The following is an 18,946-nucleotide window of genomic DNA, read 5'->3' as shown; positions in this document are numbered from 1 at the left end:
TCATTGGAATCTTTTTTTTCTTTTTTTTTTTTTTTTAAATAGTCTAAAAAGAACCTGACTTATGAAGATGTGGAAGACTGTAGGGAAATACCCTGTGCATTTGGATCCATGGAATTTTCAGATGTGCTTTATGAGGAGTCTCCATTTGCAGGCTTCGCTCTATATATGCCCAAAACAAAGCAGGTGCTTGAAGAATTACAATGATTTCCTAAAACAGTTGCTCTTAATTAAAGGGAATCTGCATCTTTAACTCTTTTTTTTTTTTTTTTTTTTTTTTTTAAATGCACACTGCGTTTATGTTTAAGTATCAATATCAATGCTTAGTGCTACATAAGATAGTCCCTGGCCAGAAGATCTTACAAATTAAGACAGAGACAAGAGCCTTTTGGTTGTCAGATGGCTATTACCATAAACTGTAACCCCTTTTCCTAGCTTGTGGGTCCTCATTTACTTTAATGAGGAGAGGCAGGGGACCTGATGCTCGCCTTATGTGTATGGGCAGTGCAGAAGAAGAAACGGAAGTGGGGAAGGATACAAAGGGGATGGTGAAGCTGGCATTATTGGCAATGAGGATGTGCCCAGAGATGGGGCGGGGGGGAGAAGCAGCCAGGCTCTCAGCCCCCATGCTGTCCCTCTTAAGTTAGTGGAAGTACTCCTAATGAGGACACACACTATCCTTCTTCTGTCAGTGGTGTGGACATGAACCACTGCAGTGGTTGTAAGTAGACTTAACATAGATAGACTTAAGTTTCTAGTGTAGACATGCCCTTAACTACTTTGTGGACGGGTTGGAGAGAAGTGATCTGGGATTGGGAGGCCAGGATGGGAAGCTGAAAGAACTAAGGAGGATTAGGGCACAGGGTAGAAAGGGTTTAATTTTTTTGTTCAGGGAGAGAATAAGTAGTGACTTAGATGTGTGGGCCAAGAGAAAGAAGTCTGGAGCACTGGGCTGCATGTGTAGCTATGTTGACCTGACCCTTGTACTATATACTGTGTATGGTCAGTATACTGGCAATATTTTTAACTTTGTCCAGAGTTAATTCACCATCACTCTCCCTTACCTAATCAAATTTCTTGTAGCATTCAAAGCATCAGACACCATTGGATAGTGTAGAATTTACACCACCTCCAACTCCAGTGGCAAGAAGAGCAGCATCAAAGAACAGTGAAAACAAAGAGAATTCTGACTTGGCATTTACTATCAAGAATGAAGAGCCATTTGTGCTTCCTGCACCAAAGACTCCTCTTAGTAAGAGCCAGAAGGAGAAGAGGATGCAAACCACACCAAATCAAGAACTTCCCTCCACAGGTGTGTCTTACTCTAGACTTCCATTAGCTATGTATGTGTGGTGCTTAGGGTTTGAATAGCGGGAAAATGTTCCACTCTAGCTAAAACTTATACCTACAAGAGTTCCGGGATGGCTTATTCCATCTTGTGATCCTAGACTGTACAATATTCACCAGCCCACTCCTCTTGCTGTAAGAAGTTACACCACACTACACAGAGGCAATGCATCTTAGCACTACTGTTAGCTTACTATGTGCTGCTCTACATGTCACTTCTCTTCCTCCTCTTGTCGCTGCAGGATTGTGTATACTTTTTGAATGTACTTGGACACTTACAGCAACTAGCTGAAGAGTTTCCACTGTATATAGTCACAACTGACTGGCACATTACAACTTAGATACTAGAAGAGCGTGAAAGGCAATCTCCCGTCCCTTCTTTGTTGCCTCAGGATAACTGTTTTGAATGGAGATAGGAGTATTTCCAATAAGTCCTCTGCCTGGGCTTCAAATCACTCCTTTGGGTTACAAAAATACGTCCGCTTCCTTTCTCTTCCCTGATTTAGTCTCCCTTTCAGATTCTCATGCACTAGCACAATGTCGGCATGTGAAATCTAAACATTGCAATGGAGACACTTCATACGCTACACTAGTCCAATAATTTAAAAGCTCTGTTCTTTCTGGAGTTGTACTCCTACGGCTTTCTTCAAAGCAATCTTCCCAAAGCTTTCCACCCCAACTAGTCTACAGATCGTTCTAATGGGAGCAAACAATCTAACCAGGATTAAGATGTAGCTTTATAACAAGTTATAAGATGGGATTGCATGTGAGCAGGGAACTGGCCTCTCACCCAGGATGTCCCTTTCAGTTTCCTATTACATCCATATGAATTATAGATCTTACAGCCATCCTGCCTTCCTCTTCAACCTACTAGAAATGTTTGCACTATTGCCCATTGATGCTATACGAATTGTTTGCAAAGCTCAGACATGAGACTCCCTTTGTAGTAGGTGTAACAAAGTATTTAAAACAGGTGAATGTGCTGCTCCATACTGTGCAAGGGAATGCAATTCAGAATCCTCTTGTAGCTTTCTACAGGCTTTCAAGGATTTTCAGCTGGCAAAGGATCTTGACTCAATGCTCAAGCAGAACATCCTCATTTAAGAGTATTTCAGACCTTAATTTTACACTGACTTGATTGTACCCTAAAGGCAAGAGTGAGACACAGTAACTAATCTGTATATGGTTTACTTTCGGCTATACTTTCTGTGGAAACATAAGTGGCAGACATAAGGTCTAGAAAAAACCAGGGTGATTCTGCTAACCTGAAACCAAAATGTAATTAAGGCAAGTTTTTCTTCAGAAATTGAAAATACTTCTAGTTCGAAAAAGGAAATACCAGTACTCCATGATAAAGACCGATGCTGATATAGATACTTAAGGCAGTGCACGGCATTGTGCCATATTTATGCTTGACCTCAAAAGTTAGATACATACACACAGAATTGTGGGAAACCATAACAAAGTAGCCTTTACCAGATTAAAGTTTGAGGATTCACTAATGCACCATATATGTATTTAAACGATTTTTATTATGGCAAGGTTAGGCCTTTACCATAGGTTGTGATAAAATCAAATTTGATTTTAAACAGCAGTATTAAAATTTAACTATTTGTTTCATTTTTTTCCCCTCCCTGTTCAGAACAAAATCTGAAGAGGTGGCCATAATGCAGTTTCTGGATGGAAGCTGTTCAGGCTTTTTCTGGTTAAAGTTTACTGGTACTTCGTGTCTGTGCTAGGGGTCCAGCATCTGCCACAATTCACGGCAATAGTGGCAGAGTACCCACCCAACTGCAAAACTTGGACCTCTGTAGCAGCCCTGTAGAAATCACTCACTTCTTTCCAGTCTGACACTCAGCTGGGCACAGCAGGGATACTGGTGATCAGGACCACCACAGGGAGGGAAGGAAAGGGATCAGCTGTTGGCTCTAGGAAGGGACTTGCTCTCCTCCCCTTGACCCCAAACTGAGAGTGGAAAGGGAAGTAAGAATCCATGCAGTCCCTCATCCCTGAAGGAAAATGGAACCTGGGCAGGGTTGTAGCAGTTCCTCTTCCCTGCTAAACCAGACCTGCATTCACCTGCACACGGGATCTAAACTTCCGAAGTAAGGTCTCCTGATTTCTGCTGTGTATCTCACTCCATTTCTACAGCAAGCTGGAATGTATTTCAAACGTTCAAACAGGGTTTATTTAATTGATTTCTAATTCCCTTGTTCATTTACTGGAATTTTAAAGAACTATTTGAATGCATCTCTGCATTTCCATTTCAGGACCTGTGCTCTGCAGAACTCTATGGGAAGAGTAGACTGAGTGCAACTCTTGAATGATCGAGTAATACTCCTGTTGAAGGAATGGGATATGCAATTCAACCAAAGGGGATCACTGGGTTGAGCTGAACTTAAATGTTTCTTGCCCCCAAATGCATTGGACTTGGAGCTACACACAGCATGGCTCTCCTTTGAAGAGAGGCAACACGTACTGCTTTAATCAGCAGATCGCCCTGTATTTTAGCATACCTGTTTTCTTAGAGAAATGTTTGCTCCTGTTGGCTTGGCTGGGCTACTGTTGCCTGATAAGACTTTTACCAAAATCTTAGGAGGCAACTGTTCTGCAACCCACTGCCTTCCATGGGGTCACAGGTGGGTCAAAGTTGGCCTGCATAACTTATCACTGGCAGTAATGTGTGATGGAGAGAAACCTGGCTTCAGCCTTGGTGCCCAGGCTGAGTTTGCAGGGCTGTCTCCTTACGATTAAAGGCATCACTATAGTTGACATTTAGCTTTATCTATAATGGGGTGGGGATAAGGGAACAGAAGCATTACTTGTATCTTAACAGCTTGGATTTCAAAACCAAATTGAAGTACAACACTGTACTGAAAGCCCTTGAATTTGCTCACTCTGGCTGTGAAAAGTATCAAACAGGAAACTTAACTAGACAAATGGCTGTCTTGCCACAAATGCTGATTAGACTCTATGCCAGGCACATTGGTGGTAATCTTGAATGATAGAAATGGCAGTCCTAGAATACAAAACCCCATGGAGGAATGCAAAAGCACTCTTGAGGCAGGGGAAGGGACTCTGGGGGAGAGTGTACAAACTGGGATCTAAGTAACTGATGTCTGGTCTTGGTGTCTACAAACCATAATCCTCAACCTCAGGAAGTGGGTACTTTAAATATCTATGCCCATTTTACAGATAGGAAATGAAGGAGGTGACTTGCCAAAGGCTATACATTGAGTCACTGGCAGAGTGGGACCAGAAGCTAGTTTTATCAAACCCTCATCCCATATTCTAACAACTATACTGCTTGTCCCAAGTCTGAGCAATTCTTAGTGCCCTGGAGAAATGCCTCACTCAGTCTGAATCTTGAGTATAATAGAATCATAGAATATCGGTTGGAAGGGACCGCAGGAGGTCATCTAGTCCAACCCCCTGCTCAAAGCAGGACCAATCCCCAACTAAATCATCCCAGCCAGGGCTTTGTCAAGCCTGACCTTAAAAATATCTAAGGAAGGAGATTCCACCACCTCCCTAGGTAACACATTCCAGTGTTTCACCACCCTCCTAGTGCAAAAGTTTTTCCTAATATCCTACCTAAACCTCCCCCACTGCAACTTGAGACCATTACTCCTTGTTCTGTCATCAGCTACCACTGAGAACAGTCTAGATCCATCCTCTTTGGAACCCAGTTTCAGGTAGTTGAAAGCAGCTATCAAATCCCCCCTCATTCTTCTCTTCCACAGACTAAACAATCCCAGTTCCCTCAGCCTCTTCTCATAAGTAGAGTAATAGTACCTTGTGATTCTTATTTAAAAGCAGTTACGGTATTCTGTATGGTTTCAGAGTAACAGCCATGTTAGTCTGTATTCGCAAAAAGAAAAGGAGTACTCGTGGCACCTTAGAGACTAACCAATTTATCTGAGCATAAGTTTTCATGAGCTACAGCTCACTTCATCAGATGCATACTGTGGAAAGTACAGAGATCTTTTTATACACACAAACCGTGAAAAAATAGGTGTTTACCACTACAAAAGGTTTTCTCTCCCCCCACCCCACTCTCCTGCTGGTAATAGCTTATCTAAAGTGATCACTCTCCTTACAATGTGTATGATAATCAAGCTGGGCCATTTCCAGCACAAATCCAGGTTATCTCCCCACCCCCCCACAAACCCACTCTCCTGTTGGTAATAGTATTCTGTATGTTGCAGAGATGTTAAGGTGGGTACAAGGGGGAGTTGGTTTAAAATGACTGCAGCAAGGAATTTCCGTGATCGAAAAAACATACCCAATTTGGTTTTGGTCCTCTTTTTCAGCAGAGAGAAGTCAGTGCGCTAAAGACACCCCAATTAAGAAACCCACAAGTCCAGCAAGTACAGGTGAAATGGCTGCAGCAGTCATTAGCCCGGAAAGACGGTAAGTATCTAGTTATTCATGCCTATTGCTGATTTTAAAAACTGGACTACCTTAATCCTCATATAGATTAGGAAGGCTAATGTTACAACAGCACCTACTCTTTCATTGTTTTGGTTTTTTTTTTTTTTAAACCTCCTTAAACCCCTTTCCTACATAGTAGGAAAATATTAAAGGCAGAAGAGTTTAAAATTACACACCTCAGTAGTCTTGGACATATTCCTGTTTTCCATAATTACAAATTCACCCTTATTCCACTGCCCCAGAGGGCAGCTGTTTTCTATACACAATTCCATTTAAATCCCAAATGACTATTGAATGGTAATTCTCATAGCATCCTCTTAGTCTCAGTTTAGCTATAATGTATTCCACTTGTCTTTCTAAATACAGAGCTGGGGTCTGGTAATACTTTAGTGATGCATCTGAAATGACTGACTTTCAGGCACTGAGAAAATAGAAGGCCTATATATATATTTTTTTTAATCTCTTAATGTGTCAGGTGTCGCTCTGTAGACATGGATCTTAATCAAGTTCACGTGGATAGCGGCCAAAAGAAGAAAAGAGCCAAAATGTTTGGAAGTCTGGAAAGAGGCCTGGATAAAATGATCACAATGCTAACACCAGGCAAAAGGAAAGGATCCACAAGAGATGGCCCAAGGAAATTGAAGGTAAGATTGCTAGGATATCTCCTTTATTTAAAGGAGATGGATTCTTACTGGGAAAGTCAATGATGTCTCCACATCACTGTTTCGAACTTCAGTTGTCTGAACTGTGTCCATTCTGCCTCTACAATAAAGTACAGGTGCCTTTGCAGTACTGCACCAAACCTACAAAAGCCCCACTTATTGCCAAGGGCCTCTGCTAGTCATGGCTCAGGCTAGGTTTGACCAACTATTTCAGCCAGTTAGTTTTGTGGAAATCACTGCAGTCTGCTTCTCTTCCAGCTGATCTATACTTGTCGTCCTATAGGGAATGCAGCTGCAGTCAGACTCCGGATCCTGCTCAAAATTCATTCTTGCCAGCAAAGTGTCAGGGTAGCACTGGTAACCAAAACCCCAAGCTGGTATAAATGCAGCATCTTGATATAAAAGCCTTGATATGAGTGGCTGTATCTGAAAGTAGCTTATGACAGCTTTATGAAATCTGATCTGTCTCCGCTATTTAAATCCTCAAGGGGAGATCGTCACCTTGAGTGGTTATAGAGGAAGTTAACAATGACAGTGACTAGAGTCTTTGGAATCAAGAGAATTTGGACTTAATGAACTGACTGTCCCTAGGTTACAAAAGGGTTTCCAGTGCTCTAGGGCATTATAGAAATCAAATGTCCTGGGAAGTGTACATCTTAAATCTTATCCCCAACTAATGTATCAAAAGTTCATTAGGTGTCGGACTGTTTAGGTATTGCCTGTGAGCCCAAATGAGGGGCTTGCTGCCAACATACTCAGTTGCTTGTCTGATTTTCAGTCCACTCAGACTCTTGATATTGGCAGCCTCTCTGGTTCTTACTGGTTTCCAAGCAGGAAACCTAAGGTGAGGTTGAAGAGATTAGAGAAATGTTAAACTATAAATCTCAAAAATGCTGTTGGGATGCCTCTTGGGCTCTTAAGACCCAGAGGTATTTGGGCATATACATGCTTAATACTCTCTCCAGGAGAGCTTATCCATCTTTTTGTATTGTAGGGCTTTCGGTATACGCTACCATTAAAGCACTAATATAGTATCACTTATGTTAAAGGTAAACTAAAGGACAAATGTGGCTGAATTCCACCAAACTACCATAATGCCAATAAACGTCAGTGGCGCGGTAATGGACACTTGCGTGTATTAAACAGTGACTTGTACAAAACCTATTTAAAGAGTGGTGCTGCTGCTGCTGCTGCATCAGAAAATTCTGCAGCTTATAATACACCGGAAATTTCATATAAATAGAGCATCGAGGAAAAACTGTCTTGATTCATAACTCGAAGTGGTGAGGCTTTTTTGAGGCCTAAAACAAGTCTATTCAAATAAGTGATGTATGTCTTTAGCTGGCTAATTACTTCTTGAAGCACCTGCTGACTAAAAGCTGGTTATTGTCAAGAAAACGGCACGTAGGAACAGCTATCCTGGGTCAGACCAAAGGTCCATCTAGCCCAGTATCCTATCTTCCGACAGTAGCCAGTACCAGGTGCTTCAGACAGAGTGAACAAAACAGGCAAATCGAGTGATCAGTTCCCTATCATCCACTTCCAGCATCTGGTAATCAGAGGTTTAGGACACCCAGAGCATGGGGTTGCATCCCTGACCATCTTGGCTAATTGCCATCAATGAACCTATCCTCAATGAACTTAGCTAAGAATCTGGTTATAGTTTTGGCCTTCACAACATCCCCCGGCAGAGCTTCACACAACGCACAGTCAACCTGTGGAAAAGTACTTCCTTATGTTTGTTAAACCTGATACTTATGAATTTCATTAGGTGACCCTGGTTCTTGGGTTATGTGAAGAAGTATATAACACTCTCAACGCCAGTCACTATTTATTTTATAGACTTCGATTATATCCCCTTAGTCATCTTTGCCAAGCTGAACAGTCCGTCTTTTTAATCTCTCCTCATATGGAAGCTGTTCTATAGCCTTAATCACTTTTTGTTGCCCACCTGCTAACTGTAAAAGCTGGTTATTGTCAAGAAAACTGAGCTCTAAGAATTGATGGAACTGGGGTTAATGCAGTGCTATCACCACATTCCAGTCCAGAAAGCTTTTGCCAAATGGCACTGGTAGTATTGTCAGTCATCCTCTGACAAGTCCAGCACATACTGGGCTATGAGCCGACTCATCTGATAAGAGTCCAGACTGCACTAGGAATACAGAAACTTGGGTACTAGCAGGCAAGTGCATGCCAAGTCTGTACTCCAAATGTTGCTGCCATGGAGTCCGTTTCTCAGGCCTGCGGTACCTGCAAAACTGCTAGTGTAACTTTGAATGCTTTGGAGTAGAGCAATGCAAGATACTCAATTTTAAAGTTCCTGGAGAAGCTCTGTCAGTGAGTTGGCTTCTGTTAGATTTCATCTCTAGGCCTCCCATTTCAGACTCACTTCCACTTGCTTCTTGGAAATCTAAAGGTAATCTTTTAGGACATAGACAAAGTGCTTGTACAGCCACCTTACAGTTGGTGGGAATAATACTGCATACAGTGTACCCAGCTTCTATGTCTAACGTGTGGCTATAGGAGCCTTTTGAAAAGGGATATCGTGTCTATATATAGACACAAGTCCCTTATGTACAGTGGTAAAACATGTAAACTAAAATGGCTCCAATACTCCAAGGGTGAGTTTCTGTACTGTGCTGCTTAGAGGCATAGTACACAACTTGCAGCCCAGGGGAAGGGTCATATGGTGGCTTTAAGCCACTTCTTTTTCCCACCCTGCGCCCCCCCTCCCGCTTCCCGTTCTTGGGTTGTTCCAGGATTGAAGAGTCCCACCCCCGCCAAGGTAACTTGGATCCCAAGTGTTGTCTAAGTTATAGCAGTTTCACAGGTTGTCCTATGGGCTACAGCACTGCTCCAAATCCCTGCAGCGCTGCAAGTTGTGGCCATTCCCTTGACAGGCCACCTACACCAGGACTTGCAACGAAGTCTTAAGACAACCTTAGGGCTGTCCTCCATGGTGCCTATACCAGGGAATCCTCCCCTGCCATACACAAGGTTTTTTTGGGCCCCTCTATGACACTCTGGGCCTTTTGATCCAGTGTAAAAGGGCCAGAGCAGGGATGAAGATCTCGCCCTTTCTCCCTGATAACAGGGAGAGTTGATTTTCCTCAACGCTGAAGCTTCTGTCTGTCTTGTAACAATGTCTGACCTTGAGACTCTGTTGGAACAAAGCATTCCTTGTTGCTGTTGCTTAGTTTGATTACTTCAAGTAGTGTCCCTGTGGGTGCTCCACTTCAGGTGCACATGCACATCTCAAGCCCCTAATCAAAATTTTCCATTGGTAGTGTCTGTTCAGCCTGCGCATGTGCTCTGCTACCTCATGCCACACACCAGGGGTACATAAGGCTGCCTGGGCAAACTGCCCTCAGTTCCTTCTCTATCGCCTCAGCCTGAACCAGAGCACTAGCATGTCTGGCTTGAGTGTGCCTCAGTGTGTTGTGGTGGTGGTGGTTAGTTGGTATTTCTATTAGTTTTCGTTGTTACTATCTAACTAATTCTATTGTGAGAGGTTTGTGTGTGGTGCCCCCCCACCCCCACATTTCCTCACTCTTTTCTGGGAAGCTTATTCAGCATGGCTGGGCATGCCTGGCTCACCAGGTTTCAAACAGTGCCTCTTGTTGGGAGGCTATCCCAATCAGCAATGGCCACTTGAAGTGTATCCATTGCTTGCAAGAATCCCGTATCTCACAAATGTAAGTTTTCGCCTGGCTCTCAAATCTAGACCCACTGTACATCTGTCTCCAGACAGATCCAGTGCCCCTTTGATGTCTGCTAAAGTCTCCCTTAAGAAGGGGAAGATCTCTGGCTCCAAAGAGGAGCTCAGTCTTGGCAGCTGGCTCCTTGTGGTGGAAGAGATTCCGATCTTTTACTAAGTCTACTGTGTCAGAGACGTTGACATCTCCACACTATACCATGCAGGCAAGACTCTTCCTCTGGTACCAGCGGAGCAGGGAGATCCTGGAGTACTTCAGAGAAGCCTGGCTCCAGCAGGTACCTGGTATAGCCTACAGGATTAGGAAGGTCCAGGATGTGCACTTCTCTAGATCAGCTCCATCTGCATCAGTCTTCCCAGTAGTGTCTTTCCACTGAGCTCTGTTGGTACCAACAAAATTGAAGCACCAGACCTTTGCTGCTGGTGCCTCAATGCTCCAGACCAATGATACCATCCACTTCAACTGCTGTCGGTACCAAGAGTACCTCAGGAATTTTGCTACTTCAGGGACTTGTCAGTGTTTGAGCCAGAGTCCCCACTGCTTATGAGTACCAGACAACTCTGCACAGAGACTAGGGTCTCAGGATTACCATGGCTTCCCAATGCTGCAGGATTCTCTGCCCTTTCTGTTTTGGGAGAGGTCATAAAGGAGGATGAAGGAAACAATCAGTCTCCTAGTCAGTGCAGGATTCCCCTCTCCATTATAGAAACCCATACTTTGACAAGGACTCTCATCCACCTCAGGGATGGTGGGATTGGTCCTGGGTCCTCTCCTGTATGGGCCTCCCCAATGTCCATAATGGGATCTTTGGTGGTGTAGCAGCAGTTTGCTGGACACCTGTTCCATTGCACTGGGAGACTAGGGTGACAATCACCTCAACCAAAACTCAACACAAGGGGACCTTTGAAGAACAGGACGGTAGGGCAGGCAGAATCATAGAATATCAGTGTTGGAAGGGACCTCAGGAGGTCATCTAGTCCAACTCCCTGCTCAAAGCAGGACCAAGAGGGTGGCTAACTAACCTTCTCAAGAGGTATCTGGAGGATGACTCTCAACACAAGCTCCTGACTGTTGCTAACTGCAGCACATCTATCTGGGCTGCATTACCCATTAATGAAGTATTTTTGGATCTAGCAAAGACTGAGGCAAACTCCTGCAACCATCCCACCAACTAATAAGTGACCTGATAAGAAATACGTTCCCCGAAGAGACTCAAAATTAGTTTCCAACCCTCACCTAATTCCCTGGTGTTGGATGCTGTAAACAAGCAGGGTAAACAGCATTACTCCAAGCCTGTCCTTTATCATAAGGACCAGAAGAGGTTACCCCTTTTTGGATGAAAGGCGTACTCATTTGTGAACTTCCAATTTCAGATCACAAACTATCATGTGATCGTGGCCAAGTATGACTTCATGAATTACAACAAGTTTGCAACCTCTACTGAACACTGTCCACAGGAGCTTAGAGAACACTTCCAAGCCATCATTAAGGAGGGTCAGAAGAGCCAGAATCTCTCTCCAAGCATCCTTGGATGCTGCCGCAAGGTCCATCTCCACAGCTATTGTCATGTGCAGGGCACTGTGGCTCCAGTTGTCCTGGTTCCCTAGAGAGGTTCAGAGTACTGCTGAGGACCTCCTATCTGATGGTCAGAAGCTCCTCCTGGAGACTAGGGATGAGTCCCACACATGCTGAAGGACTCCAGGACCACACTGAGGTCTGGGGGAGGTAATATACCCCTACAAACAAAAGAAGATTTAGTGGGTCTCAAACTGCCTAGAGATTGCACCTGGGTCATTTCTCTGGCTTTCACAGAACCACCAAACCTGCTAGAAAGACCAATTCCACAGCAAAAGAGCTGCTCAACCTCTTTCAGCAAGTACTCAGTCATAACTGAAACAACTTTGATGGGTTGGCCAAGGGCTTGACTCCTCCCTCAGTTTGCAAGCTACAGCCTTTTGCCCACCTTCCCCATTTCTGGACCCCATTTCCAATAGACCTGGTAATGTATTACAGACAAGGGGGTCATGGAGGTTAGCATCAGACTACACAATCCTCTGCGTGTTCTTCCCCTTCCTCATCCCTCTTCAGGGACCCCTCTCATGAGACTATACTGAGTCAAGAAGTTCACTCCCTCCTTTTTATTTAGGAGCAATAGAAATGGCCCCATCCCTCACAGGGGGAAAAGGGTTTTACCCAAAGTGTTTTTTCTCATGCCAAAGAAGGACAGAGGGTGGAAATCACAAATTTGATCTTCTATGACTTATCAAAGATTGAAGTCTCAAATTCAGGATGGTAACTCTAGCAGCCATCTTCCCTTCTCTAGAGGCAGGAGCTTGGCTGTCAGCCCTTGACCTACAGTATGCCTATTTTGCCTGTATTGCTATATGGATACCTACATATTCCCATGGGCCTGAGCCATTTTACATTCGGAGTACTTACCTTTGGCCCTAAAGGTGCTTTCAAAGGCTCTAGAAGGAGTAGCTGCTTATCTTTAGCAAGAAGCAATTCTAGTTTTCCTGTGTCTTGACAACTGTCTATTCAAGGACTGAACTTCCACCCAGACACCTTTCTCTTCCAGGAATTTGGTCTCCAGCTGAACGTTAAGAAATCATTATTAGCCCCTATAGAGAGAATACAATTCATAAGGGTATATTTGGATTTGTTGGCAGCCAGGGCCTGCCTTCCCACAGACAGATTCATAACTGTTGCCAAATCTGGTTGGGACAATTAAGGAAGCCCTGTACTACAGTAAGGAACTGTTAGCAGCTCCAAGTCCTATGGCAGCTTGCACCTTTGTGACTGAGCTTGTAGGACTATGCCTCCACTGCTTTCAGGGTTGGTCAGAAGAATCTGTTCCTCAGCCAGAGACAGCTTGGATAAAGAGGTCACAGTTCCCCTTGAGGTGAACTCCCTAGACCGGTGGGGAGGGGGGAGGGATCAATGAAATGTTTGGTCTGACCAGCTCCAACAATATCTGACAACACACATCACTGAGCGCAACTAGGATAAGGAGCACAACTTGATACCCTTACAACTTGGGGCATATGATCACCTTTGGGTGCTCCACTACCTGCCCTCCCTCCCTCCTGCTTTGGACTGGTGATGGTTGGATGTTCAGAAAGAACTGAGGGCAGTTTGCCCATGCAGCCCTATATACCCTAGGGGTGCAGTACATGGTTGTGTAGAGCAATGGTTTTCAAACTGTGGGTCGTGACCTGACACTGGGTCGCAGCGGCTCTGGTCAGCACTATCGACCAGGCTGTTAAGTCCCATCAGCGGTGCTGCCCAGCTGAGGCAGGCTAGTTCCTACCTGTTCTGACACCACGCTGCGCCCCCGAAGTGACAGCAGGTCCGGCTCCTAGGCAGGGAGGCCACGGGGCTCCATGCGCTGCCCCAACCCCAAGCACTGTCTCTACGCTCCCATTAGCCAGGAACCAGTCAATGGGAGCTGGGGGGAAGGGGGAGCAGTGCCTGCAGGTGAGAGCCTTGGGCAGCTGCTTGCGCATCTCCGCCTAGGAGCTGGACCTGCTGCTGGTCGCTCCCAGGGCGCAGCGTGATCCACAGTGCCCCTGCCTCATCGTCGACCAGGAGCTGCCCAAAGTAAGCCTGAGCCCCCAAAGTCCCTTCCTGGACCCCCAATCCTTCATCCCCAGCTCTGTTGGGTCACTGGCATCAACAGTTTTCTTCAACTGGGTCACTAGGATTTTTTTTTTTTAAACCACTGTTATAGAGCACATGCACAGGCCAAATGTATGCTGCTAACAGGAAAACCACCTCTAATCAAGGGCTTGAGGCCCGTGGTGCGTCCTTAGGCAGACACCCCTCAAACCAGTTACTGCATAAGATGAGTAACCTCTTAAGACATCCATTGCCACAGAACCTCTGGTGTTTGGTGTAAATATTAAAAACAAGTTTGTCTTTCTGATTGAGCTTATTACATTTTTTTTTTTTTTCAGGCTCATTACAATGTGACCACAACTAAACTACTGAATCCAGACCAGCTATTGAATGAAATAATTACCATCCTCCCAAAGAAACATGTTGACTATGTACAGAAGGGGTAAGTAAAGTGTCAGCCAAAACTAATTCCAGCTGGTCTTTGCCCAAGTAGCTAATTCTCTGGTTTTGCTAAAGCAAAGCATTCAGCTTCATTCCCCTCTCTCTCTCTCTCTCTCTCAGCCCCCTCACACTGCCTCTTGTTAAATATTGTACCTTCTATTAGACCACATGAGACACATCCATGTAGTAAATATTGTGTATCTGATACCAAACAAATGTACCCGTAAAGTTCCTTAACTCTCACATATGGATGTTAATAGTCAATATCCTGTGCTGATCTGTCATGCATGTTGTAGCAACTTGCTTGAAAAGCTGAGCAAACTGAGCTAATCCTATCTCTTGTGATTTCATTGATAGCAAAGACTCATTCTGATACTGTGCTGTTAGCTGAGATAAGGCAGTTTAGTGCTATCATGATGGAGATCACTGTGACCTCCATATAATACCACTTAAAATACTATAAATCCTAGCTGACACAATGTGAGCCTTACTACCTGTCCGTACAATGCAAGCCATTGAATAGATGTGCTTTAACTTGCAGGGTCTGGTGGCTAGGGAGTGCTCTATTCCTGGTTCTGCTGCTAACTGACACTGGTCAAAAGACTGTATGTGTCTATACCGAAATTTCCTAGTGTTGTAAAATGGGCATCATAACTCAGGTAATGCTAGGTTTTGTTTATAAAATGCTCTTCCCTTCTTGAAGGGAAGGCATTTAAAAAGATCCGCCTCCTCGTATAAGTGTCCAACTTAATGTTCCAGGAAGATGCATTTAGCTGCATTAAAGTGACAAACTTCTGTGACCTGGTGATTCAAAGATCAGAGCTTGGTCTTTCACTCCTCCAACTGGCAATAGATCTGTAGTTGGCCCTGTGCAGTGCTGCATCTGCAGAGAGCAGGATGGCTCAATTTCTCTTCATCTGGAAGATGGCTGCAGTCTGAGCCTAATGCAGGAGGCTGGAGCAGCCTCACAAGAGGGATGTTGCTGTCATATCTGCAGAAGATAGTCTGACTAGAGGAAAAATATAAAATCATCCCCACACTTTCTATTCTTCGCCATAGATCTCAATTCCCAGGAGAGGCAGGCAGCAGTTCTTGTGGCTAGGGAGCCCTTGTGCTCCACATTAGCATTTGCAGACAAGGTATCCTCTTACAAAAGGGAACTAGCTTTCATTTCACCTAACCTTTTTTTTAGCTGTTTGCCCACACTGCTGAATCTCAATGTGCTACTTTGTGTGGGAAGTATTAATTGTACCCACTTAAGCTTTCATGTTGCTAACCTTCTGATGAGTATTAAAACAACTCGATGACTATTCTATTTCTCCTTGCCTTGTCTATGCAGCTATACCCTGAAATGTCAAACCCAGTCAGATTTTGGCAAAGTGACAATGCAATTTGAGCTAGAAGTGTGCCAGCTTAGTAAACCTGAAGTAGTGGGTATCAGGAGGCAACGGCTTAAAGGCGATGCGTGGGTCTACAAGAGACTAGTGGAAGATATCCTATCTAGCTGCAAGGTGTAACTGCTGGAAGATTCATATCCTAAGTAAGGGTGGTTTTACACTGCTTCACACTAATTTTTTTTAATCATCTAAAAATTGTTCAAAGAACAGATCTGTTTTTAAATACATTAATTTGTAAATAAATGTGACAAACTTATCTGTCCTGGTCTCTTAATCATGTATCTTTGTATATCAACTGTCTCTAGATGTCCCTGTCTCGTATGGGTATGAACTTTCAACTATTTGTATTCTGCAAATGTAATTTCTTTCTGAAATAATAAACATTTTATAAATATATTAAGATGGGCTCCTCTCTTGGGTATAAAATTAAGGTCCAAATAAGAGTTGTTAATTTTCTAATACCAAAAATAATCTTTACAATGTCTTGTCTTAAAGTACATGTTGGGCAGAAAACAGATGATGATGATTCATTTGCATAATTCTTTTCCTGTCTAAGTAGGATTTATTGAGATCGTTAACTAAGTCACAGCTGTGGTTACCGTTTAAACTATATGCTCATATATTGAACAAAATAGGATTGACTTCAATAAATATGTTAAGCCAACAATGCTAGGATTTAAAGTATTAAACTCATAAAATTTTATTATATGGTAATTCATTACTAGGCCTTAGTAATGGCTAACAACTGTGTGCATGCTTTCTGATCCTGGAGTGATAGCACTTTGAAGCTTCGAGCTACCTCGGGGATTCCAGTAACTTCTCCATCCAAGCTGACCTAGAGGTATTTCAGACCGGTGGGTGCAGAGGCAGTAACTAAGCAATTCAAACTGACATTGGGGACATGGCTGGAGTCTTGGTCTATGGATACTATTACTATTCAAACATGCACAGCTGGTTAAGCAAACCTACAGGAGGCTGAAGTTTTTGGTAGCTGTTGTGGCTCAATAGTTATAAGGTGGCAGAGTTGCGCTATTACAGACAAGGTGGGTGAGGCAATACCTTTTATTGGGTCAACTTCTGTGGGTGAGAGAAGCTTTTGAGCTTACCCAGAGCTCTTCAGGCAGATGTTGCCTTTACAGTGTGTTGCGTTAATCATTACTAAAGGGTGAACTGATTCTGTGCTACCCATCCCTGTAAAATACCACATAGAATCATGGTGATACAAGTCGACACTAATTTAAATTCAAAGAGCAGTGGAAAGGAAGAATGGATTTGTTGGGATTATGTTTTTGCAAATGCACACAGAGCAGTGCAAAGAACTCTGCTAAAATGTTTTGTAAAATACAGAAAAGTGACAGTAACTAAGCATTTTAAGTAACTCTTCCTGGGCTTCCCTTTACATAGCCCTGCATATCTTACACAGCTGCAGCCTGACCTTGAGCCAATCAGACCTGGGAGAGGGAGACTATTATAAGTTACTAGGTGTTCCTGGTGGATGCAAGACCAAGATATAGTTTCCATAGAGCTGTGTCAAAAATCTAGAACACTCCTACAGACAAGATTTTTCTATGACTGCTCCCCAAACTGGGGTGTGCCCCCTGGGGGGTGCAGAGGAACACTGAGGGGGTTGCCATGACACTTCTCCCCCCCACCCCCACCCCCACACCCCTTTCCTGGAGCCACAGTCCTGCTTCCAGTCCCAGGGAGTGGGGTTGCAGACATGCTAAGGGGGGATGAGGTAAAAGGTTTAGGGACCACTGTTCTGACATGCTGGTAATAGCTGGCTTGCTTCCCTCTGAGCACTGAACAGACTATTGTTGATGCAGAAGTGTTTGGATATAGACTCTTCATTAGTGTTCAACTATCCCAATGATGCATTCTCTTTAGGCTATGCTACAGATTCAAACTATCTGAAGATCAGAGGGAAGAATGCCTTGCTATGTGCTAAAGCAGAGCAGCATAGATGGTTCTGTTGAAACCCTACCTTGTGAGGTAGATGTTGTAAACTACAGTTTACTACTATGAATATTTGCATATGAAGCACACAGGCATAGTCTTCCCACCTCCCATAACTCTTGAACAAAACCTATTTAGTATTTCAAAGACTGAAACACAAACCTTTTGAACAATCTGAATTATTGTACACTAACAAGGCTTGTCTAATCTTCATAAGTGCCTAAGAGCTGCATGGATGATTTAGAATAATATAGAACTTCCACTGTCTCCTACATTTGTGTGTCAGATTTCTGCTTCTCAACCCACATTCTACTAGATAACTTTATGAACGTACACCTGGTCTTTAGAGCATGACACTCTAGCTGCATTTGCTGGTCATGTATCATGGTAGCATCCAAAAGCCCATTGTAGGTGCTGCACAAGCATACATGGTCCTTGTCTTGACCTTAACCTAAGTTAAAAAGTGTAATAGGTGATGAATCTAACAGTCAAGTTATCCAGGATCATGTCAGATTTTCTAGATGAGTACTTTGCTAATTCCTCCTTAACCTAGCCTACTTATCATAGAATATCAGGGTTGGAAGGGACCTCAGAAGGTCATCTAGTCCAACCCCCTGCTCGAAGCAGGACCAAGTCCCAGTTAAATCATCCCAGCCAGGGCTTTGTCAAGCCTGACCTTAAAAACCTCTAAGGAAGGAGATTCTACCACCTCCTTAGGTAACGCATTCCAGTGTTTCACCACCCTCTTAGTGAAAAAGTTTTTCCTAATATCCAATCTAAACCTCCCCCACTGCAACTTGAGACCATTACTCCTCGTTCTGTCATCTGCTACCATTGAGAACAGTCTAGAGCCATCCTCTTTGGAACCCCCTTTCAGGTAGTTGAAAGCAGCTATCAAATCCCCCCTCATTCTTCTCTTCCACAGACTAAACAATCCCAGTTCCCTCAGCCTCTCCTCATAAGTCATGTGTTCTAGACCCCTAATCATTTTTGTTGCCCTTCGCTGGACTCTCTCCAATTTATCCACATCCTTCTTGTAGTGTGGGGCCCAAAACTGGACACAGTACTCCAGATGAGGCCTCACCAATGTCAAATAGAGGGGAACGATCACGTCCCTCGATCTGCTCGCTATGCCCCTACTTATACATCCCAAAATGCCATTGGCCTTTTTGGCAACAAGGGCACACTGCTGACTCATATCCAGCTTGTCGTCCACTGTCACCCCTAGGTCCTTTTCCGCAGAACTGCTGCCTAGCCATTCGGTCCCTAGTCTGTAGCGGTGCACTGGATTCTTCCGTCCTAAGTGCAGGACCCTGCACTTATCCTTATTGAACCTCATCAGATTTCTTTTGGCCCAATCCTCCAATTTGTCTAGGTC

General features: G+C 43.9%; 1 protein-coding gene across 2 annotated transcripts in view; it reads left to right on the top strand.

Annotated features, from left to right (window-relative positions):
- Positions 1-16,008, top strand: part of MELK (maternal embryonic leucine zipper kinase) — a 40,368-nt gene extending 24,360 nt beyond the window's left edge. Inside the window, exons 13-18 of one of the 2 annotated variants that reach the window (XM_037902204.2) lie at positions 43-183; positions 1,081-1,309; positions 5,658-5,757; positions 6,254-6,422; positions 14,113-14,216; positions 15,555-16,008. In XM_037902204.2, the coding sequence (XP_037758132.1) occupies positions 43-183; positions 1,081-1,309; positions 5,658-5,757; positions 6,254-6,422; positions 14,113-14,216; positions 15,555-15,732 (921 nt within the window). In that variant the 3' untranslated portion in view covers positions 15,733-16,008. The remainder of the gene's footprint in view (positions 1-42; positions 184-1,080; positions 1,310-5,657; positions 5,758-6,253; positions 6,423-14,112; positions 14,217-15,554) is intronic. The other variant, XM_037902205.2, reaches the window with a different exon arrangement.
- The last annotated feature ends 2,938 nt before the right edge of the window (positions 16,009-18,946 follow it).

The sequence above is a fragment of the Chelonia mydas genome, chromosome 5 (genome assembly GCF_015237465.2).
Source record: "Chelonia mydas isolate rCheMyd1 chromosome 5, rCheMyd1.pri.v2, whole genome shotgun sequence".
Lineage (NCBI taxonomy): Eukaryota > Metazoa > Chordata > Testudines > Cheloniidae > Chelonia > Chelonia mydas.
The sequence above is the reverse complement of the archived record's forward strand: the minus strand, read 5'-3'. Positions and strand labels throughout refer to the sequence as shown.